The sequence below is a fragment of the Odocoileus virginianus genome, chromosome 1 (assembly GCF_023699985.2).
Source record: "Odocoileus virginianus isolate 20LAN1187 ecotype Illinois chromosome 1, Ovbor_1.2, whole genome shotgun sequence".
Classification (NCBI taxonomy): Eukaryota; Metazoa; Chordata; class Mammalia; order Artiodactyla; family Cervidae; genus Odocoileus; species Odocoileus virginianus.
In genome coordinates this window covers 103,848,425-103,873,701 of record NC_069674.1, presented here as the reverse complement: position 1 = coordinate 103,873,701, position 25,277 = coordinate 103,848,425, and the positions used below count along the sequence as shown (strand labels likewise).

General features: G+C 38.8%; 1 protein-coding gene across 1 annotated transcript; it reads left to right on the top strand.

Annotated features, from left to right (window-relative positions):
• The first annotated feature begins 702 nt into the window (after positions 1 to 702).
• On the top strand, positions 703 to 24,310 carry PTTG1IP2 (PTTG1IP family member 2). Its single transcript, XM_020913750.2, has 7 exons — positions 703 to 1,002; positions 8,010 to 8,056; positions 11,804 to 11,897; positions 13,292 to 13,385; positions 16,817 to 16,878; positions 19,214 to 19,279; positions 24,042 to 24,310. Exons 1-6 carry the CDS (start codon positions 855 to 857, stop codon positions 19,225 to 19,227), a joined length of 459 nt encoding a protein of 152 aa, XP_020769409.1. The 5' UTR covers positions 703 to 854; the 3' UTR covers positions 19,228 to 19,279; positions 24,042 to 24,310.
• The last annotated feature ends 967 nt before the right edge of the window (positions 24,311 to 25,277 follow it).

The following is a 25,277-nucleotide window of genomic DNA, read 5'->3' as shown; positions in this document are numbered from 1 at the left end:
ACAACAAAATAGACCCTGATCAAGGAGAGGCCTCTATGCCCTGTTCCTCCCCACCATACCCCTGGGCACTGGGGCAATATTGCTCAAGTTTCAGTCATTCTGGAACCACCTTCACAATTTTGCCTTATCCTTTAAATCATACTATTTATATTTCTGAAACGTGACATTTTTACCTAGATTATTTTAAAAGAATAGCATATATTGTTGCCAATATATCATTATGACTTTGTTGTTCAGTCGCTCAGTGGTGTCCGACTCTTTGCTACCCCACGGACTGCAGCACGCCAGACAGGCTCCTCTGACTCTGCCGTCTCTCAGAGCTTGCTCAGATTTGTATCCATTGAGCTGGTGATGCGATCTAACCATCTCATCCTCTGCTGTCCCCTTCTCCTTTTGCCTTTAATCTTTCCCAGCATCAGGGTCTTAACTACTAGTTGTATTTTCCGCATCACTTTAAAAATAAAAACTAATAACCAGGCGAAGAAAGCTGCTACTGTTTTCTAGCTATTGAATGGTGGAACTTAGAATTCAGGCCTTCTTCAAAAGCAACAATCCAGCAGGGAAACGCTGTGGGTTTCGAGGGTAATAGACTTTGATCGAAAGCAGTGGACAAAGTGTAGGTGGTGACCATGGCAGGCCAGCGTTGCATGACAAACATTCTGCATTCTGGCTAGAACATTAGTGGTACTAAAATTCTGCAAATTATGCTGGAGTCCAAGGCTCTGAAAGCTGCCTCGGAAGGGACCGCTAGGCTGGCTCATGGTCCGTGAGTGGGTCCGCAGGTCCAAATAAGTACCTGATGCCTACCACAGTCCCTCTGGCCAGCATCTGGCGGCACCCAGGTCTGAGGAGCTATGTGCTGGCTGCGGTCGTGGAGCCAAATCCTCCTGCCAGTTTTTATCTCTCTCTTTCTCATCCAACTGTTTATCAGCTTCTCAGAAAATAGCTCTTCCCAAATCTCCAGATACAAGAGCAAGCTCAGACCAAAAGCTGTGAATGACGGTAGGTAAGCCATCCTGAGCCCAGAGGCACTGCTTTTATATTTGAGCCTTCCTGGAAGGCTAAAAGTTTCATCTCTAAAGTTGCTTTTGGGTGTTGACGGTGTTGACTAAAAAGATGCACAATGTGTGAGATACCAATTAAGTTTTGGGGGGGCAAAATAAGGACTGCAGCCTGAGAGACAGCACCTCAAATAGCTCTGAGAGACTGCTCCAAAGAGGCAGTGGGGGAAGGTCAATATGTAAGGTTTTGGTGAAGGGAGAGCTCAAGGCAATCAAACGCTTACTTTACAAGAGATTTTCTGCCAGTCACCAGGAGCTGATGTCCTCATGAAGGGACTTAGTGATTTTTTTATATATGAAGAGATGCAAGGATTGGGATTATGAAATCAGTTCCTGAAAATATCTAACTTTCTAAAGACCTGTCCCACCAGTTTCCCTGGAGCACAGAGTGCCTCACTCCACCCTGAACTCCTTCAGTGGGTGTTGAAGGTCAAGAGCTACAGCAGCACAGTGTTCAGTCTCCACAGGGCAGACGGCAAACGCCCTGGGCAAGTGCCAATTTGTCGTTGACAATGGGAAGACGTTTTTAAAAGATCTTCACGTTTTTGGTGAAATCCAGTTAAATTGGGGTCTTCCCAGGTGGCTCTAATGGTTAAGAATCCACCTGTAATGCAGGAGACAATCTTTGGATTGGGAAGATCCCCTACAGCAGAAAATCGGAACCCACTCCAGTATTCTTGCCTGGAAAATTCTAAGGACAGAGGAGTCCGGCAGGCTATAGTCCATGGAGTCGCAAAGAGTTGAACATGACTGAAAGTCTGACTGAGCACACAGTTTAATTGGATTCAAATTCATTTGCTTTATTTGAAATGTGAAAAGTGGATTAAAACTTTTCAGTGTGAAAAGCATGTTCCCCCCCCCCCGCCACCCCACCCACATGATTTGCAAGCCCTGCACTGCAAAAGCTTTGTGCTATGAATAAGGTCTTGGCTTTTGTTCTAATCAGACCCCACCCAGTGGCCATAGCTAGCCCTCAGACAGTAAAGAATCTGCCTGTAATATAAGAGACCTGGATTCCATCCCTGGGTTGGGAAGATCCCCTGGAGGAGGGCATGGCAACCCACTCAAGGTATTCTTGCCTGGAGAATCCCCATGGACAGAGGAGCCTGGAGGGCTGCAGTCCATGGGGTCACAGAGTCAGACATGACTAAGCATGCACACAGTCTTTTTTAGTGTTTTAAGGTCTTAACTAATAAATTACTTAGTTTGGGTCTTATTAAGTCATTATTTTGGTTTAGAGACTTCCGTTGTTTCCCCTCCCCAACAGAAGAAATGTTGAAATGTTAAAAGCCTTACTGAGTTAAATTTATGAACCGTGAGATGAAGTTTCCAGTATCCTAAAATGAAATTGTATAGATAGAATAAAGATGGGATTTGAACTACTTGGAAAATGCTGGGTAAAGCCAAGGTTGCCATTTTTATGAAGATTCTGAGACAGAATAATTACTGATTTCTGGTTTTCAGAGTCAATAAGATAGTATCTATAACCAAGTTTGTCTTCCTTCCTAAAACCGAACCCAAAGCTCTTAGCTTTGCCTTGAAATGAGAAGTTCCTTTGAGAGGGTGGGGAGTGGGGGCGGCTGAGCCAGAAGTCCTGGCTTATTCCGTTGGTCTCTCTCCTGTATATTTTCCTCTCACTTAACTTTGCAATCATTCCCATACAGACCTTAGGGGAAACAGTGTTCTCTTACCACACCTGCCACCTTCTCCCCATGAACAGTGCCCCCAAAACATAGGCTGAATGTGGAAACACACCTTTCCCTCTGCCCCCTAGCAAACTGGAGTCACACTAGAATTTTTCAGAAAACCTTGTTAAAATACTGAGGAAGAACAAAAAGGAAGGAAACAAAAGTAAATCAAGAATCATAGATGGCAGCCATGAAATTAAAAGAATGCTCCTTGGAAGAAAAGCTATGACAAACCTAGACAGCATATTAAGAAGCAGAGACATTACTTTGCCAACAAAGGTCCGTCTAGTCAAAGCTATGGGTTTTTCCAGTAGTCATGTATGGATGAGAGTTGGACTATAAAGAAAGCTGAGCACTGAAGAATTGATGCTTTTGAACTGTGGTGTTGGAGAAGACTCTTGAGAGTCCCTTGGTCTGCAAGGAGATCAAACCAGTCAATCCTAAAGGAGATCAGTCCTGGGTGTTCATTGGAAGGACTGACGCTGAAGCTGAAGCTCCAATACTTTGGCCACCTCATGCAAAGAGCTGACTCATTGGAAAAGACCCTGATGCTGGGAGGGATTGGGGGCAGGAGAAGGGGATAACAGAGGATGAGATGGTTGGGTGGCATCACCAACTCAATGGACAGGAGTTGGAATAAGCTCCACGAGATGGTGAAGGACAGGGAAATCTAGCATACTGCAGTCCATGGGGTCACAAATAGTTGGAAATGACTGAGTGATTGAACAACAAATAGATGACAGAGTCTGGTCTTCTAGCCAGCTTGGTTCTGAGGCTGACCAATCTTGATCAGTGTTTCTAAGAAAACAACTTCCCTTTTGGAGGGAAGACCTGGTTCAGCCTATTTCTGACCCTGTCCTCAGTGTTGGCTTCTTAGCATGGGGTAATTTCATCTTTGAGCTCACATTCAACCTTCCCCTTTTACAAGCATATGGTTTCTTAGACATGATTCTTTCACTTCCAAAACCTCCTCTAACCTCTCACCGAGATTTCCACCTCCATCATTTCTAACACTCTGAGTGACAGACCTTCCCACAGGCAACCCACAGGCCTCAGTGAATGACCCCACATCAAGTGAGATCTCCTACTAAGTGGATTACTTTGATCCCCAGAGCTTTTAACCCTGATGTTCACTTACATTTGAGAGTTTGGTAAGCAATATCAGAAGAAGTTCTAGTTTGCTCTTGGTACTTTGAATTAAGAATCTTCTTCTCCAATACTAATGAATGAACAAAAAATACCAAATACTGTAGAGAAGTTCTCTTACTGGGAGCAACCAGACAACAAAGGGTGAGCATGGGAAGAAATAGAAGGCTCTGGATCAGACTAGAACAGCACAGCGTGCAACACTTCAAACGCCGCCATCACCCCTTAGAAATGACTGAGTCGCTAAGTTCCAAAAATTTTCATTAGTACTCCCAGATCTAGAGAGATGCAAACTGAGTGGGTGTCCTATTTTTCACCCTGTTCTGAAGAACAGAGGAATAGTTACAGAGAAGACATAAGGAAAACAGAGAAACTGAACAATGGATCTGACTCTGATGGAAACACTAGTTCCTGGGCTACAAACTGGCTTTAGGGGGCAGATCTACAATTCAAAGATATCCGCTGTTTGGAAATTAGCAATGTTAGCAATTAGCCAGAGTGAACCCTGGCAGTGGAAAAATGACAAAAGCTCAGAAGAGAGGACCGAGTCCGGATATTGTAAAGAAGTCTGGTGGCAACGACTCACGTGCGTTCTCTCCCTTTGTCAAATGCTTGGAACAGCAAGTGAAAAGAATGTGCTGTGTGTGTGCTCAGTCACTCAGCCGTGTCTAACTCTTGGCAACCCCGTGGACTGTACCCCACCAGGCTCCTCTGTCCATGGAATTTTTCAGGCAAGAACACCCAAACAGGTTGCCATTTCCTCCTCCAGGGGATCTTCCTGACCCTGGAATCAAAGCTGTGTCCCTTGCCTCTCCTGCATTCGCCGGTGGATTCTTTACCACTAGTGCCACCATAAAATATGGTAAGACTGTAGTTTGTCAGAAAAAAATTTTCAAGGACCGTGGTAAGGTGGCCAAGATGTCACTTATACTATGTCAGCACACATGGAAGGTCTGAAAAAGGCTGTCAAAGCATCAGTAAGATGAAACTAGACAATACAGAACCTAGGCAAACACTGCACAGCTAACAGTAAATAATGCAGGAGTATATGATCACATGGGCTTCCCAGGTGGCTTAACAGTAAAGAACCCACTTCCCAACGCAGGAGATGCAGGGGATGTGGGCTTGATTCCTCGGTTGGGAAGGTCCCCTGGAAGAGGAAATGGTAACCTGTTCTCTAGCATTCTTGCCTGGAAAATTCCATGGACAGAGGAGCCTGGTGGGGTACAGTCCATGAGGTCGCAAACAGTCAGACACAAATGGGTGACTGAGCACACACATATGGTCACATGCAGAAAAACAGATAAATTATCCTAGAAGAAAGCATAACTCAAGGAACAGATGAAAATCTCCCCCACAAGGGCTGAGCTAGGAAACCACCAAAGGAGAAACAGATTCAGTGAAACGTATCTCAAAGTCAGAATGAGATGAAAAGTCAGGTCTCTCCAAGGAAATAAAATGAAGGCTTCCTATTTGAAAATGAGGCAAGGCTTGCAGGTTTTCTCTTTATTTCTATAGTATATATTTGTTTATTTCTGCTAATGCTGAATGCACCGAGAATATGTGTCATGCAGACTCTACATACACTTATTATACTGGATTCTGGCAGCTGCCTCCTTCCTCTGCCCTCTGGCCTAGCTTGTGCTGATATCTGGGGTGAGCTGGGTCTTCACTATCTTCCTCCTGGTAGTTTCCTCAATCTTATCTATTTTATCACCTTGTCTTTTATTTAAATAATTAATTAATTAATTTTATTTATCTATTTATCACCTTATCTTATCACCTGATTCCCAGGACTACACTCCCTATATTATATATAGTCAGAGTGACTTCTGTCACCCCACAGACCCTCTCTGAGAAAGGTGTGCTCCGGGATATGTTCAGCAAAATGAAAATAAACTGAGGGGACAGGTGGGATTCAAAAAAGAGTAGGAAGCAAAGAAGCCAGTGCACCAGAATCAAATATAAATGATTGATTACAAGTCGATAGCCATGTAACTGCATTGATAGTCTAATAATAATTGATAACTATTTAATAATAATTGAAATTCAAGATGATTTCTTCCTGGGGAGTGGTGTGGGAAGGGAAAGGAAGAAAGTTAAAGCACATTAAGATCCTTGTATAGGTGGAGAATGTAGATCTTGATGAATCAATGATAGAAAGAAGAATATAAAACATATCTCAAAAAATTTTAAGGAAACAGAAACAGGTGTGACTGCAGGGTGTGACTAGAGGAAATAAAGGAACAAGCAATAAATTGATGAAATAATATATACATTGCAAATGCTAATGAAAAATAAAACAAGTGTAGCAACATAGATAAAACAGAATTTAAATAAAAAATATTTAAGGAGGATAATAAGCAATATTCCATACTGACATATAGCACAATATATGGAGATGACATATTATGATTCTTTATTCACTTAACAATATAATTTTGAAATATAAACTATGAAATAGAACTACTTTCTAGCCAAAGCTGATAGAAATTTTAAAAAGCACTTAACAGATTAAAAACCCCATGGACTCACTTTACATGCCTATATCAGAAATCAATAAAGTAAATAAAATATAAGAAGGTGGTATAGAGGATATTAATAGTAATATATGAAATCTTGTTATCCATTGCCTAAATTTTTCTCTTACCTGTTTGTCAAAAAATTTTGATACCAAAAATATTTTTACTCATCCTAGATAAACTTTGTAATCAACTTGTCAGATTCAGTTGTTCAATTTTTAAATTATTATTTGCAACACCAATCAAAAAGAAAGTTTTTGTTTTGATATTGAGTATAATATATGCTGATGCCTGGAGTCTCCAGGTATTTGAAATTGTGATCCCTCATGGAAGAAGAGAAGACCTAGGATGGAACTTTATGGAATAACAACATTTTAGGCATTAATAGAGGAAATGGAACCAACCAAAAACTCAAAAAGGATGGCCAGTAACATTCCAAGAGAACTAGGAGAGAGCGATGCTGCAGGTATTAGGGAAATGTATTCAGGAGGATGGAAGTGGCTAGATAGAAGACAAATACACACGAAAAAGTCTGTCTTCAGAGTGCAGGGAGAATCTGGCCCTGAGGATGCTGTGGAAGTAGCTAATGCGTCTTTCTTCAGGCACAGAGTAAAAGAAGGAAAGAACATATTGCTTCAGGTAGCAGACGGTCATACAGGTCAGCTGTCCTTCACTGGTTTTTCAGTAATAGGAAGAAAGACTACAAGAAGGATTACTGGTTAGTTCTACAAATACTTAGTCTCAATCTCTGAGATGGACCCAGATCAGGTCATTCCCTGACCTGAAGTTCAGGCTGGAGAGAAAGGAATGAAGCCATAAGGAGCAAATAGATTTGGAAAACGATTGCAACGTCAAGAAAAGTAAAGGTCTGCGTCATGTCAAAATGCAGACTAGACGAAAGGAGAGAAGATTCTAGTCAGAGACTAGAATATTGGTATTTAAGATTCCATGGTTGCAGTCCTCTGCAATGATGGAAAAATTCAAATTTCATGGTAATAATTTGTTTAAAGTAAGATGAAGCATCAGAATTTCTCTGGATGGTGGAATTTCAGCTGACTTTTGATTTTTATGTATACTTATTTCTTATATTGAATATGTATCACGTTTATAATTACACAAAGATAAAAATCATATTTAAGTTTTTGAAAAATTAGAGACCCCTAACCCTCAAGTTCCAATCTGTAAATCATGGAAGGAGGCTTCTGATTAGTCTGACTTGGTCAGATTCCTTCTCCCTGGATCAATGAGTGCACTGTGGGATTAGTCCAATTTGCTTCAGAGGTGTAGCCTTCGGTGTCTGGTGGGACCAGGGAGTTAGTGTAGGAGAGGGAGGTTATTTTTTATAACTTTACTTGTCTCATCAAAGTTGGATGATGCTCTCTCATTTTTTGAGTTTAAGAGGAGAAAGTAAGAAGGAGTTAGGATTTAAATAGTATCAATGAGAAAGTGTCTAGACTTATGAAAATAATAAAGGAAAATGCTCCAGGTATGGATACATTTGCCTTGAAACAGAAATGACTTAACAAAATGCATTTTATCTAAAATTGAGTGATAAAAATATTTATATTTTTGTACTTAATTTTTTTTTTCAGAATGTACTGCAGTGAATAATTGTCAATCATGTATAAGCAGAAAGAAAGTAAGTTAACTTTTATATGAAGAAATTGTCTTGGGAGTATTATAAAGTCATGTAATTTACAGTTGTAGTCTAAAAGGTATGCCAAACTTCGTTTTACACAGTTTTTTAGTAATAGGAATGACTGGTCACAGTTATTAAGATGTATTTCTGCATTAAACCTTTCCTTGAGAACCTAAAAATAAAACAAAGGAAAAACTTAGTGTGAACATGTACTTCCTTCTAGAAAATTATACTTCAAAAACAAAATAATTTTTTGTTTGAAAAAAATTATAATTCAATTTTTAAAAAGAAAAGAAAAAACACACTCTTTAGTCTGGTTCAAAGTCCATCTCCATTTGAGAAAAGTTTATCTTTCCAAATAATTCCACAAAATCCCATGATGACAAACTTCACTTCTACCGCTGTGGAAGCATGTTCTTTCGTATTTTTCATATTTCATAATTTTACTGATTTATCTTTGGCCGTGCTGGGTCTCTGTTGCCGCTTGGGCTTCTCTAGCTGTGGAGAGCAGGGGCCAGCGTCTCGTGGTGGCGCTCAGGCTTCACCTGCGCCGGCTCCTCCTGTTGGGGAGCACAGGCTCCGGGGCATCGGGGCACTCAGCATCTGTGGCACGTGGGCCCTGCAGAGCCCCTGACGCTGGGAGCGCCAGGCTCCCGGGCTCAGGAGTTGTGGCGCAAGGGCTTAGCTGCTCTCAGGCATGTGGGATCTTCCTGGATCCGGGATCGAACCTGTGTTTCCTGAACAGGCAGGCAAATTCTTTACCACTGAACCACCAGGGAAGCCTGAAATCTGTTCTTTTTTAAAATTTTATTTCAATTGGAGGCTAATTACTTTACAATACTGTAGTGCTTTTTGCCAAACATTGACATGAATCAGCCATGGGTGTACATCCTGAACCCCCCTCCCACCTCCCTCCCCATCCCATCCCTCTGGGTCATCCCAGTGCACCAGCCCTGAGCACCCTGTCATTGAACCTGGACTGGCGATCCACCTCACATATGGTAATATACATGTTTCAACACTACCCTCTCAAATCATCCCACCCTCGCCTTCCCCACAGAGTCCAAAAGACTGCTCTTTACATCTGTGTCTCTTTTGCTGTCTCGCATATAGGGTCATCGTTACCATCTTTCTAAATTCCATATATATGTGTTAGTATACTGTATTGGTGTTTTTCTTTCTGGCTTACTTCATTCTGTATAATAGGCTCCAGTTTCATCCACCTCATTAGAACTGATTCAAATGCATTCTTTTTAATGGCTGAGTAATATTCCATGGTGTATATGTACCACAGTTTTCTTATCCATTTGTCTGCTGATGGACATCTAGGTTGCTTCCATGTCCTGGCTATTGTAAACAGTGCTGCGATGAACATTGGGGTACATGTGTCTCTCTTAATTCTGGTTTCCTCGGTGTGTATGCCCAGCAGTGGGATTGCTGGGTCATCTGGCAGTTCTCTTTCCAGTTTTTTAAGGAATCTCCACACTGTTCTCCATAGTGGCTGTACTAGTTTGCATTCCCACCAACATTCTCCACACCCTCTTCAGCATTTATTGCTGAAACCTGTTCTTTATTCTACCATAGCTTCTGTGTCTAAAGCCCTCTCTTCCTATATAGATTTTTACCTATTCTTCAAAAGTCAGACAAATTCTTCCTATTCTCTGAAAGAAATCATATAGTTAGTCAACTGGGAGAGAGTACTTTCTCTTATGAACTACTATCACATTTATTATCTGTTCCACTCCTTTCAAAATTATCATATTTTTCCACTTAGAGACTTTTATTTTAATAGAGTGGACAGATTATATCTGCTGGTTAAATTTTCAGCCTCTAGAAAACAATGCTTTAGGGCTTCCGTGCTGGCCCCCAGTGGTAAAGAATCTGCCTGCCTATGCAGGAAACACCTAGGTCTGATCCCTGATCCAGGAAGATCCCACATGCCATGGACTACTGAGCCTGTGCTCTAGAGCCTGGGAACCACAGTTACTGAGCCCACGCGTCCCAGAGACCATGAAAAGTCACCACAGTGAGAAACCTGAGCACTGCACCTGGAGTAGCTCCCGTTCGCCAAAACTGGAGAAAAGCCTCTGCAGGAATAAAGACCCAGTGCGGTCAAAAGTAAATGAATGAGTGAAATTATATATATATATATCAGTGTAATCTAACCTCTGTTATCTCTAACATTTGCCCTTAAATAATTAGTAAAGACTCTTTTTATCTTATGTCCACTACTATAAAATCCCTCTTTGCACAATAAGTACCTTCCTCCTCTCTGCATTTTTTTTCCATTTTAATGATATTATCCATCAGTCTAAAGTCTGTTAGCTGACTTCTCACTTGTCACTCTCTGAAGGGTCTCTGGTTGGCATGGCTTTGTATTTATACAGGTCATCTTCCTTAGCTACAAGAAAAAAAAATCCTGTAATTTGTCTTAAATTCAGTTCAGTTCAGTCGCTCAGTCATGTCCGACTCTTTGCGACCCCATGAATTGCAGCATGCCAGGCCTCCCTGTCCATCACCAGCTCCCGGAGTTTACCCAAACTCATGTCCATCGAGTCGGTGATGCCATCCAGCCATCTCATCCTCTGTCGTCCCCTTCTCCTCCTCCTGCCCCCAATCCCTCCCAGCATCAGGGTCTTTTTCAATGAGTCAGCTCTTCGCATGAGGTAGCCAAAGTACTGGAGTTTCAGCTTCAGCATCAGTCCTTCCAATGAACACCCAGGACTGATCCTCTTTAGGATGGACTGGTTGAATCTCCTTGCAGTCCAAGGGGCTCTCAAGAGTCTTCTCCAACACCACAGTTCAAAAGCATAAACTTTCGGTGCTCAGCTTTCTTCACAGTCCAACTCTCACATCCATACATGACCACTAGAAAAACCATAGCCTTGACTAGAAAAACCATAGACTTGACTTTTGTTGGCAAAGTAATGTCTCTGCTTTTTAATATGCTCTCTAGGTTGGTCATAACTCTCCTTCCAAGGAGTAAGTGTCTTTTAATTTCATGGCTGCAATCACCATCTGCAGTGATTTTGAAGCCCCCCAAAATAAATTATGCACTACTAATTTAGAGAGGTTAAATATATTCTACTGTTTTTCTGGGTAATTTGAAGTTCTGTTCTTTGAAGACGTTTTAGCCTCAGTTAAGGAATTAGATCTCTTTGTGGTAAGTGACAGACACCCAGCTCAAACTGATTTAATCAAAAGAGAATATATTGACTCACAAAACTGGAAAGTCCAGGGTGGCCTTGACTTCATGCACAGCTGAGTCTTAAAAGCTGTTATTCCCGTTTCCTCTCTTCCTTTTCATCTCCCAGCTCTGCCTCCCTCTGGGTGTGCGACCCACTCCAGTATTCTTGCCCTAAGAATCCCATGGACTGAGGAGCCTGGCGGGCTATAGTCCATGGGGTCACAGAGTTCTATACGATTGAGCACACACATGCAACAACACAACATACCTGTCAGTTACTGATGGAGGTGGAAGTAACCTCATAGGCACGTTGCTACCTATCCTTGAGGACAATGCAGGAAAAAGGGCAGCTTGAGCCACTGTCTGTCACCACACGCTGCAGCTGGGTTTGTGTGCGTGGGTCTGGTAAAGCAGATCTGAGCAGCCCACCAGCAGCATCAACTACAAATAATAATATGGTGATGATGATGGTGGCTGTTATAAGTCGAATACTTACCAAACCTGTACCAGAAATTTACTGAAATTGCAATTATTATACTTTTTTTTCTTTCCAAACGCAGTGTTTTTGGTGCAGTAAAGAAAATGCTTGCAAAAAAATTTGTTTTCCAAATTCTGAGTGTCCTGTCAGTTGTTCATTTTGGTTAAACTGTCAAGGTGAGTTGTCCATATTTGAATTTTTATGTACTTTTTGTAATAGACTTGCAAACACTAGTGATTTGCTACAGTTAAAGAATTATTATATTTACTTTATTAAAATACAGCAAATTCATTCATTTCTGTTTCTCCTGGTTGCTTCCAGCCAGTGTTGGTTCAAACTAGGTCAAGCTTTATTCTGATTGGTGGGTGCCTTACCTTACCGATTGTTAAATACTTCAATTTTCATCTCTAAAATACTCCTATATACAATGACTATAACCCAGTGAAAGGAGGTTTGTGTTCTTAAGTTGCTTTAGGAACTCCAGGAGTTTCTTATAAGCTAATCCTGGGGATGAGGACATACTGAGCCCAGTAGTGTTATTATAATTTATATTGTCTCAGCTACTGTGTTCAATACTGAGAATTGCCAATCAAAAAGAATGATTCCCTCCGACTAAAATCATCTCAGTCATCAAAGAATCTTTAAATTATATCTGTAATATTGTATTTTTTTTTAATTAAAGTGAAAGATTACAAATTTTTCTCACAAACCCATGTTTTCTTCAGATACCACCAGGTAAATTGACTTCATAATTGTTGCAAAGAGCTGATATGAGTGGGTGACACTTTGTCTATTTAGTATGAATGGGGAACCCCTAGTCTCCTACTTCATCTTCTGCCCTCTGGTTTCATTTTACAGGTACACCAGGCTGATAAGTTAAATAGTATCGAGAGGAGATAAAGTTTCCAAGTGCTGGAGAGCTGATTCCCCAGCAAACGCTCATTGTCTTTTTGATAAGGAACTCTTGAAACTCAAACAATAAACCATCCCCCACTACCTGCTATTTGTATTTGTACAGAAACAGTAGCCTGGAGGATCTTTTTCTTTTTTTTTTCTGTTGAGATATTGCCTGGGAATGAATTTAGAGATAAAATAAAGGAAAAAAATAAGCTAGTGGCCTAATAGTTTACCAATCTAGAGATGAAAGTAGTGTTAGTCATTCAGTCGTGTCTGACTCTTTCTGACATGATGGACTGTAGCCTTCCAGCCTCTTCTGTCCATGGAATTCTCCAGGCAAGAATACTGGAATGGGCTGCCATTCTCTTCTCCAGGGAATCTTCCCAACCCCGGGATCGAACCAGGTCTCCTACATTGCAGGCAGATTCTTTACTGTCTGAGCCACCAGTGAGATAAAGAACATTTTTTAGCAACCCAGATTATTTTCAGATGTTAGTGATTATTGCGTTAAAGATGGTTTTATTGGAGTGTATAATGTATATTACTGTATAATTTTTAATAATGCCCTGTGAATTTGTATTTAAGAATCAGACTGCATGGTAGTAGAAATGATGAAACTATGAGAAATTAACCTTCTGTTGGCTTAAAATATAGTTCTTTTCATTCATTTCAGTTGACATGTTTGGATTCCTGATGCTTCTACTCCTTGCAGTCATGGTTATAGCGTTCATTTGTCAATGCTGCATTTATCAACATTACCTACAGAGGTATGTTCATTTATCCTTAGTAAGAATGTGCTTTGGGATAATATCACTGAAGAGAATGAGCTAGTAATAAAGGAAGGGTTTACCTTTTTCATGTAATAAAAATAATACATGTATCCATATGATAAGGATACATCACTTTTTTGAAAATTACAGAAAATTGCCAAATAAAAAGTTTAATTTTCAAAAAATAAAAGTTTAATTTTCCCACTCCCCACTCCACCTCTGACACCTCCTCTCCAAAAGTGATCCTTTTAGTATGATTCTATTTGTAGTTCTTCTTTTGGTTAACTCCAGGTCTTTGAACAATATGGCTTTTTCTCTTTTTCATGATTTATTGACTTAGATATTATCTATCTGCTACCCATCATGAAAACTGAAAAATGTATCTTATATGATCCATATTTCTTTTTGTTTTTCAGTGTTACAGGATATTATTATTTTGTTATTTTAGAATTGTGACTATCCTTGTTCACTACAAGCTGTTAAGATGCCTAATATTTCTTCTGTTGGCTATCTTTTTTACTTTGAGTAATCTATTTAGCCCTCTATTTCTCTACCTATCAATACTTTTCCTATTAATTAAGATAAGAAAATCTGGAAACCTGTTTCCTTCTGTTTGTCTTCTCTCTCTCTAGCTCCTAAATTCAGTAAGCTTTCTCACTAATTTGTCTTTTTTCAGTGTATAATATTTGCATTCTGTTCTTTATTTATATCTTGAAATTTATATTTATTTATATCTTGAAATACTCTATAATTTGAATCTAAATTTTTTTAACTATAAAAAGAATAAAACATATTATGATTGTGTAAATAATGTTTAGGAAATAACTGAAGTGGAAATAGGAAAGGTAATTCTATGTCACAAACCTGTATTGCTTAACAAAGAACTACCTAGTGTTCCAACCAAATAGTCTCTTTCTTTACTCTCCATTTCTCAAAATCATGATACATTTCAGCTTGTTTCATGTTTACATTGTAACTTTCTTATACAGCTTTTGGATTTCCTAGAGTTTTAGCTACCTTCATTATTTCTTGACAAAAAGGACACAGGACACATGTATCTTTATTCCTAACACTGTGATTATTCATCTAGTATTTGGTAAAATATAGTCATTTTCTTCTTATAAATATTCTTTAAAAAGTCCTCTGACTTCCTGTTATAATTTACAAAATTAGTTTCTTCACTAATTTTACTGCTCTACTGAGTTAGAAGAACTTTTTGGATCCCATATCTTCATTTTTTTAGAATTCATTCTTTTTTTCTTTTTCTGGAGTGTATTTTCAAGTAACTTTTTCAAAAGGAGTTCACAAAAGGTATGGAAAATATTTTCATCGTCCATACACTTTGAGAAGCTTTTCTCCATTCTCCTTCAAGCCAACACAATATTATTTTCTTTCTTCAGTTTGTGTGCCTTTTTCAAGAAGAACCCATAGACAAGATAGAAAGACCCATAGATATGGCAGAGGCACATTAATAGGCCCATCTGTAAGTAAAATGTGCCTGTGTGAAAAAATAAGTGTTGGCCAAATGTTCTGTTTGCTTACTTAAGACCACTAGTTTGTCCAGGCCTTTGTATTTTTCTGGCTGTGAGACTTTATATCCTCTTCCTATTAACATATTAGGATAAAAGAAACAGTAAGATAGAAGATAATTCCTTATTCTTTACATCTCATTACAAGTACATACCCAAAAGTGAAGTCGATCAGTCATGTCTGACTCTTCACGACTGCATGGACTGCAACCTGCCAGGCTCCTCTGTCCATGGGATTTTCCAGGCAAGAGTACTGGAGTGGGTTGCCATTTCCTTCTCTGGGGGATCTTCCCAACCCAGGGGTCAAACCTGGGTCTTCCGCATTATAGACAGACGCTTTACCATCTGAGCCACCAGGGAAGTCCCATATACCCAGAAGGAAGAACCAAAAAGTGTACACTACATGTGTGCCAAGAGGCTGTAACTAACATGTTGCTTTAAAATATATATATATATATTTTCCCCTAGGGCCCTGGTCTTTTATAAATGTCATCACTTTTTTGCATAGCTGCTTATCAGTAAAGTGGCTAATTATTCCCACAAGAGAATAGGGGCCTGAGCAAATATCCATCACTGAAGCTTCTACAGTTTGAAAGGAAAGCTCTGAAACCTCTGCAAATATGGGCCAACAACTACCCTCATTCTGGTTTTGCTCTACTATTCACCTGCTATCTATCTCTTCTTTTATTGTTTTCATTTAGAGATTTGTTGTTGTACAGTCGCTAAGTCATGTCTGACTCTTTGCGAGCCCATGGACTGCAGCACATCAGGCTTTCCTATCCTTCACCATCTCCCGGAGCTTGCTCAAACTCAGATCCATTGAGTTGGTGATGCCATCCAACCATCTCATCCTCTGTCTCCCCCTTCTCCTCTTGTCCTTAATCTTTCCCAGTTTCAGGGACCTTATCAATGAGTTGGCTCTTTGCAGCAGGTGGCCAAAGTATTGGAGTTTCTGTTTTAGCATCAATCCTTCCAATGAATATTCAGGATTGATTTCCATTCTGTCCAAGGGACTCTCCAGAGTCTTCTCCAGTACTACACTTCAAAAGCATCATTCTTCGGTGCTCAGTCTTATTTATGGTCCAACTTTCACATCCATACATGACTACTGGAAAAACAATAGCTTTAACTACACAACCTTTGTCAGCAAAGTGATATCTCAGCTTTTTAATACACTGTCTAGGTTTGTCACAGCTTTTCTTCCAAGTGTCTTTTAATTTTGGAAATCTTATTAATTCCATGAGAACTGCATTCTGTTAAGGGAATTTGTGTTAAGGACTTATTATGTTTCAAAATACAAAGATTGTTCTTGGGTTCCAGAAACATCCATATTTCAATTAAAAAATGAATGAGTAATGGGGCATTAAAATATTGATTACTACATCTGATCTAATGGTCTTGTTATCTAGCAGATGTGATTCTAAGTTAAAGCACTTTTTAAAGTTCCAAATGTCAGATAACATAAATATTTAACTATTCATGTACTCAATGCCTCCTTGACTCTCGTCTATTTCAGTAGATATTTACTATTTATTATGCCTTATGTAATGTGGTTGTCACTAGGGACATAATTATAGCAAGAAAAGATAAATCCTTGCCTTCATGTAGTTCACATCCTACTGAGAGAAGATGTGGACAAGTAAATTAGCAGTTGTTAATTCTATTGCTAACTTATTGAAATTTTAAATGACATTTCATTTATTTTAATTTTATTACCATATTCTTAATCAAACACTTTAAGTCTCCTGATGGATAAATATAAGGAGAACTTAATATGTAATAAAGCAATGGTAATAGAACATTACATAAATGTAGTCTAATGAAATAAAATTACTCCAATGATAAATTTATTTTCAAAATAAGCTTCATTAATTCTAAATTTACCATCCTTTTGAACAGAACTCAAGTCTATATTGGTGGAAGACCACACACAGTTTACCTTCCTCATGGGGGTGATCCTGGCAAGTATTTTAATTTACTTGATGAGATGCCCCATACTCTTTCAGTAACTCACAATTGGAATTCTTTCCTTTACTTATTCCAGGCATCAAAATTAAAGAAATACTCTTCTCATTTCTAAAACATATTCTTGTAACCTCAATAGCTAATCTAAGATGGGTAAAAACCATAATATTGATAGAGAAGACTAAAATTTCCAGTCAGAGTTGGATATTAATAGCTTTCCCAGTTCCCCCTACTCCCACTCCACAAAAAGAACTCAACGAAAAATTAACTTTGTTTTAAGAAATCCTTGAAGACTCTTCCCAAATCATTTTGCCTTATTTAGTTGACTGACCCTCTCTACTTTTTTCCAGCTTGATTCTTTAAACATTCCCCTACTTACAAGATTCCTCCTTACCCAGAACTCAAATCTTAGCTTCCTTCAACTAAACATGGACAGCTCTGGGTAGGTTCTCACATGCTTGCACCCATGCCTGGACCCTGGAAAGTTAAAGTGAAAGTCGCTCAGTTGTGTCCAAATCTTTGCGACCCCATCAACTGTCCATGGAATTCTCTGGGCCAGAATATTGTGGGGAGCCTTTCCCTTCTCCAGGGGATCTTCCCAACCCAGGGATTGAAACCAGGTCTCCTGCATTGCAGGCAGATTCTTTACCAGCTGAGCCACAAGAGAAGCAAGAATACTGTAGTGGGTAGCCTATCCCTTCTCCAGGGGATCTTCATGACCCAGGAATCGAACCAGCGTTTCCTGCATTGCAGGAGGATTCTTTACTAACTGAGTTATCAGGAAAGCCCCTAGATCCTGGAAGCCCAACTAAAGTCAGAACCATTGTACCCTTGTTCACCTGGATGACTGAACCATAAAATATTGACTGATGAAAGGGTACTGCAAGGTCCTTTATAATTTCTATTAAAAATGTCAGGGGATATCCAGGTTATTGTGTTGTTTTGGGCCTCTGGGACATGATACTATATCTGAATGAGAAGCAGGGTAAAATTTGTATGGTTTAAGGATCAACTGTCAAGCATGTATAGACTCCATTGCTAACCCCTAGCTCTTGTCACATAGAAATTGTTTTGATGGTAACAGGATCATGAACTATTTGGAAAAGCTATTTGAGAGAGTGGCATTAAAACATATACATTACCATATGTAAAACAGATAGCTAGTGGAAATGTACTGGATGATGCAGGGAGCTCAAAGCCGGTGCTCTGTGACGACCTAGAGGGGTAGGATGGGGCGGGAAGTGGGAGGGAGATTTAAGAGGGAGGGGATATATGTATACCTATGGCTGATTCATCTTGATATATGGCAGAAACCAACACAATATTGTAAAGCAATTATCTCCCAGTTTAAAAAAAAAAAAAAACTTTTTGAGGAGAGGAGCTGAAGTGCAGCTTTTGTGCTGCTTCCTAGGATTGAAATCAAACCAGAGAACTGCAGAGAACGATGTGGCATTTCAACTTGTGTCCCTCCATGTTCAATCCCATAGCTAACTGGGCCTGGAGAAATGCTTTGAAAAGAGCACAGGGGGGTTGTATGTATGTGGATGAGTTGCTTTGCTGTGTACCTAAAACTGTCACATTGTTAATTGGCAATACTCCAATACAAAATAAAAGGTTGGTATTTTTTTAAAAAGGAGCACAAGGTTGGATATTCATTTTAGGTAGAAGCATTTATCTATTCACAGATTGGGAACAGTTAATTACACAAGATTCATTGTAGGAATATAATGTAATCAAATTCACAAAGCAACTTTACTTTTACCCAGAAGAAACATCTCAGGCTTAAGGGGCTGCCTATATTGAAAGGTTGAGTAAAGGAAACTAGATTCTTCAAAAGAAATTCATTGAGCATCCACAGGCTTTCTCTCATCAGAGACAAGTCATCTTGTGGTCACCACCAAATATTTGGCCTTTTTTTCTTTGTTTGACTCACACCCAATTTGATAATACCTTATGTCATTTCAACCTTAAATATTAAAATAGCAGTTGGGTGGCTCAGCAGTAAATAATCCTCCTGCAATGCAGGGGACGTGGGTTTGATCCCTGGGTCGGGGAAGATCCCCTGGAGGAGGAAATGGCAACCCACTCCAGTAAACTTGCCTGGAGAATTCCATGGACAGAGGAGCCTGGTGGGCTGTAGTCTGTGGGGTTGCAAAGAGTTGGACACAACGTTGTAACTAAACAACAACAACAATATAAAAATCTCAGAACAGAAATCATATGATATTCATAAATATTTTATGTTTAGCATTTTTTTGAAAATTAGGTAAGTCATCATTGACTTTTCTTAGGAAGACTTTGAAAAGGTAAATTGGTTGTCTCTTCTCACAGTGTATAATGAATAGATAACTGAAAAGCTGGATTGCCCAGATAGAGAAGAAGGAAGTTTCTTCAATGGTAAGCTTTCAAATTATATTACATGAATTTTCTGCATGACTTCCCTCCCTTCTATAATGAAGCTTTTCAGAAATGTAATCAGAGAGGTTCAGAAAGTAAATGGAAATAAAATCTGTGAAATGCAACGTGATTTTCAGTGCCTGAAACATGAAACAGAAAATGGAGCTATAACAGGCAGGCTGCCTTAGTTGAGATCTGGGCTTCATTTACAAAGTATGTCATACTAGGCCACTAGGTTGACCTGTCTGTGTCTTAGTTTACTTATTTATTAAAACTCTCTAGTAACAGTGACTAAATCAGTCATTTTGTCTGAAGACAAAATGAGATTTTATGGGCAAAAGTTTTAGAATTTCCCTCATGCTCAGTAAGCCCTTAATAAATGTTCATTGTGTCTAGGGGAGTCATAGAATCTCAGCCCTTGGAGGCAAATAAAGGTCACCCTGCTCAGCTACTGCTCCAGTGCTAGGACCCTCTTGCCGACACCTCTGGCATGTTGGATGGTGAACGTGTGGGGACTGTCACATGGATTTAAACAGTTACTAATTTGGCTTTGTGTGGTGTGCGTGCATATACATTGTGTGCACACACAGGTGCTTGGCTTTGAACGGGACCGACACACAGGCATACTTTGTTGCTACCTCCTATGTCCAGCATCTGCGTACAGAGAAAGCGAGCCCCTAACTAGAGGCGTGCTCCGTCACTGTATGACTCTGCAGTTGTCAGTGCTGATGAATAAGGGAGGAGGGAAAAGAGAATGCAGGTAACTCCCAGGAGCCTGTAGGCCCCCAGAAGCCAGAACGATCTCCAGGAGGAACATTAGAGTTTAAAAGACCAGTGACACCTGGATGACCATCTGTCATCCAAACCATTCTTGAAAGTAAAGTGGGTACTGTTAACAAGTATGCTGGGAGAACAGGCATAAACCAGGAGTCTCGTGCACAAGTGAGAATATGCAGCCGTGCTGGTTAATACCCACTGTTGTGAGGGACACATGTATGTTTGTTTGCTGTTGGAGGGACTGGGTATCTCTACAAACTTTAAAAAAGGAAATCGGACAATATCTATCAAAACCTTTTTTGAGTTACTCTTTGACTTGGTAATTCTGTTATTCGTTATTGGAGATTTTTCCCCTTATGAATCACCAAAATTACGTGTATTAGTTGAATCATTTGAAATTTCTAGATTTGTCCATTTGTGACATATTAAAGGAGAAATTGCATATAGTTTAATAAAATGATCAGGAGTTAATCTTGGTGTTGTGGGGTCTGAAACTTGTGGAATTTTGAGACCTTCCTAAAAATTGTTTTTATAGCATCCTGTTCTTAATTTTACAAAACTATTTGACTCTGATAACACACATCCCCAGGGTCATGAAATGCCTAGGGCAACCAAGGGCTCCTAAAGCTTATGCTCTACCACACACATATTTTATTAAATGTTTTTAAAAAAATAGGACACAGTTCTTGTCCAGGCTTGAATAAGAATGGAACTGACATATACTACATTTGGGGATATAAATTAGTAGAAGAGTTCTAAAAATCAGTTTGCTAATACAAATCAAGAACCTTAATCTTTTTTACTCTTTATTTATTTATTTTCTTTTTTACTCTTTAAAGCCAAATAATGGCACTTTTGGGAATTTATCCTATGAAAACAATCTGAAATAGTTTCAGTTTTTAACATTAACTCTATGATCCATTTGGAATTAGGCGTAATATATGATGTGAGATTCAGTCTCAGTTTTGTACTTTTTCCAAATGGCTATCCGACACAATTTATTTTAAAAGTCCATCTTTACATCACTGATGAGGTGGAATCTTTTTCATACATTAAATTCCCATACATATTTGAGTATATTTTTGTATATCTATTGACTGCCCTTGGTTTGTCTGGCTATTCATTCCCTAACACCTTAATTAATTAGGGAGGATATGTAAATTGTTTTAATATCTGGAGATGGTATTAAGCTTCTTTCCACCTCATATAACTTTTTGTTTCCTTTTTTTTTCTTAATTTTAAGTTCAAGCATAATAAAGATGAGTTGTTTATTCTAACTTGCACCAATGCTGGAGATTTCAAAAAGTTAAACATTTGGTATCTGGAAAAGATAATCTTTCTCAAAAAATAAATAAATAAATAAATAAATAAATAAGATAATCTTTCTCGAACTTCAGAGGTTCTGCACGTAAAGTAACTCATGTTTTTAGTTATTTTCTCTTGATTTGTTTGGTTGTCCTTTCCTGTCCTGTCTTTCCTCTTCTTCCTCTTTTTCTCTTCTCTTTCTTCTTGCTCTCTTTTCTTTTTCCTCCAACCTTCATTTCTTCCTTGCAGAGCAGACTTACCAAAGAAAAATTTGATGATATTAGTATATCTTTTAAATTTAGTTCTTCTTATGCTGCCTTGCTGTCCAACTTTTGTAGCAGAGCAGTTTGTTTTTAATAAAATGCTATTGCAGAGGGAAAATGTTGTTTCAGAAGAGCTTTTACTATGTATTTGACCATATAATCATCATAGAAATACTTTCAAATGCATAATGTAAAAGTTACAATTTTTAGTGCTTTTTGGTTAGATATTAGGTTAAAAATAAAACAGTTGAAACATTTAAAAAATACATTCCAGCCCCCAAAAGATATTCCAGCCCCAAAATGTCCTCTATAAGGCAATATTTTGAAATCTTAAAATAAGACATAAAAATGTACTAGCACAAATTATAGAACTACTTTTCAATTCTTGTTCATATCTAATCAGTAAATTTGAAGAAAAGGTAATGAATTCTATTGGGAGGAAAAGAATTGACGAAGGATTGTGAGCAAACAGGACTTTTGAGCAGAGAGGAATAAAGAACTAGAAAGACTGAGATTCAGGGGAGCCTTTGAGTGATGAGAACGGAATGAGAGAAAGAGTATTAGAAGAGGAGCTATCTTATATCGGGAGATAGGCTCCAAGGCAGAGTTTTTCCTATAAGAATTTATTGGAGCATGCTCTTAGGAATAACTCCTGTGCAGGAGAGAGAGAAGCAGACTTGGGCAGGGGGAAATAGTCATAGAATCACAATAGAGACCTCAGTCAATTTTATGGAGAGTTCTGGAACCTGGTAGGCCTCTCTAATTGAGACAAAGGTGCCCAAACCTCTGTATCAACTATTATTAAATGTGGAATGCTCTTCAAAAGCAGACTTAACTTTGAGTGGGGCAGCTCCCTTTGACTAAGGGCAATTATCAAAGAGAGCCTGGCTGCTGGTGGAATGAGTACCCTCTTCTGGAAAGGGAGGTCCAGGCATCTACCACAGCAGCTGTCATTGATTTGGGGGAATATTGAGATTAGCAATGCTGGGAAGATAGGATTTGAAATGTTGTTGTTCAGTCACTAAGTCATGTCCGACTCTTTGCAACCCCATGGACTGCAGCATGCCAGGCTCCTCTGTCCTCCACTATCTCCTGGAGTTTGCTCAGGATCATGTCCATTGAGCCAGTGATGCTCTCTAACCATCTCATCGTCTGTGGCCCCCTTCTTCTGCCTTCAACCTTTCTCAGTATCAGGATCTTTTTCAGTGAGTCTGCTTTTCACATCAGGTGGCCAAAGTATTGGGGCTTCAGCATCAGTCCTTCCAAAGAATACTCAGGGTTGATTTCCTTTAGGATTGACTGGTTTGTTCTCCTTGCTGTCCAAGGGACTCTCAAGAGTTCTATTACTCTTTAAAAGCATACTCCTCCACTTCAACTTTTACATTTTCTTTACAACCCAAAGGAATATTAACATTTCTTTCAATTATATCTTTCCACTGTTATTATTTTGATTGACCTTATGCAGAGATTGGGCCACATGTGACTATATTTAAATAAATTTTGGAATAGAATTAATTTTGACACTGAGAAGGGAAAAATATGTAAGCAGAAGATGGTAGATTTACTAGGAAAAGAAGGCAATTGAAAAATGGTTGTCTTGAAGAAGTATAAATAAAAGCAGATCTAATGGGACAGAGAGTGGAGAAGTAGAAGGTTTATCATCAGGGATTAAAATGTCTTCTAGAACACTAAGAGATGGAACAGTTTAGGAATTAACAAACTTTTTCCATAAAGGGCCAGATAGCAAATACTTTAGGCTTTTGGTGTTTTCTGGTCTACTCAACTTCACTATCATTCTGCTAAATCAGCTACAGACAATACATAATTGAATGTATGTAACAGTGCTCCAATAATATTTTATTTGCAAAAACACAAGAGGGCCAGATTTGGTTTGCCAGCCATAGTTCATGGATTTCTGGTTTAGATGATGAAAAAGACCATTGAATAGCTAACTGGTGTTTGCCTATCTCATTACATTGTCTTGTAACAAATATTTCCAAAGATTCCAAATAAAATAGTCAAGACACAAAAGGAAAGCCCAAATAGGGTAGCCAATATGTAACTAATAATCCCATCAATTTTGTTACATGGTTAATATTGTATACACAGGCTTTCATTTCATGATATCTTCCATTTTTATATTCTTACTTCTAAATATTGAGTTTTCTGAGATGGAATAAAAATCCAGTCAATATATGCCACCCTGATAAATTCAGCCAGGTTTTGGCAAACACATCTTAAAAAGTAGCTAATCTCATAAGAAATGTAGCAGTAATACAAAAGTAATAGATTAGACTTCTGAAATATACATGTGACAGGTGTCTTTCCACTTAATTCATGTGATTCTTGACAAATCTTTTACCTTCTGTACTTTATTATTCAACTGTCCAATAAAAACACCTTTGATACTTTTCCAGAGTTTTGAAATCTACATGACAAATTTTAAACTCCTTTGAAAAGGATGTTCAATGCCTTTTTGGAATAAGGCAGTATTTTCCACATTCAAGTTGCTACCTGGCCAAATCCACCAACAGGAATGTTATTAAAGAAAGTCTTCGTTGGATTGTAGGTGAGATGAGATGACCCTAATCATCACGACTGTACAACCAATTGAAATTTACTCCAAACTTTCACTTATAAATTGGGTCCTCAAATAATAAAAAGGGAGAATAAAAAGAGATGCCTTTATGTCTCTTCTGTTTTTTTGGTGAGCATATGCTGTTGAATTACCTATCGAGCATGCCAGGGCCTCATGAGCAAATTTGTGACTGAAAATCATGGAGGTAGATTTAACTTTCTGTTTCTCTTGGTAGAGGAAAGCACACAGTTAGGGCTGAGGGTGAGTGGCAGACAAAAGTAGCTTTGTTAACCTGACTCTGTAGATTAGATGATCATTGCCTGAAATGCAAACATCTGGTTGGCTTTAAGAAAATGCCTTTTTCTCATTTCACTCCCCAGCTTTCTCTCACCATTTAAATGATAATTATACACTTATAATGCATTGCAAATATGTCCAGTTTTCCTCAGAATCCTCTAGAAGCTCTGGAAACTAGTGCTTTCATAATGAAGTTTACTATAACTCCACTCTTTTGGAGTTATTCTTTGGCTTGGGAAGATCTTGGTTCCATTGATTTTCTTCTACTTTCACTTGCCCACTGTTTACCCCCAAAGCCAATAGGATATTTCCAGTCAAATAGTGAGCACTGGCAAAAGTGAATAATGATATTCAAGTCATGTAACTTTAAATAATATCTTCTAAGTATCTTTTAATTAACTTGGAAGTTGCTGCATATTAACTTGGTATTGTTGCTTTCCCATAAATAAGTCAGACTAATTTCCAGTAAAATCACCCTCCCCTCAAGTTTTTCCTTTTTAACATTGCATTCTTATAAACTCTTAAATAAATCTAGTGGTTGACTCTGATCCTGCATCTTTCCTTTCCCCCTTCTTCTCTCTGTGCTTGGCATTTAGTTCAAGATCTATTTTGGTATTCATTGTCAGTGCCTATTGTTTAGGTTTAGCATTTTATCTTGACCTTCCAATAACTTGAATATAATAGAAATACAGCACAACCTAATGATCTGGTGAAATTAATAATGACAAGTACTAAGTGTAAATCTCTGAACATACTCCTGACCTGGTATTTACTTACT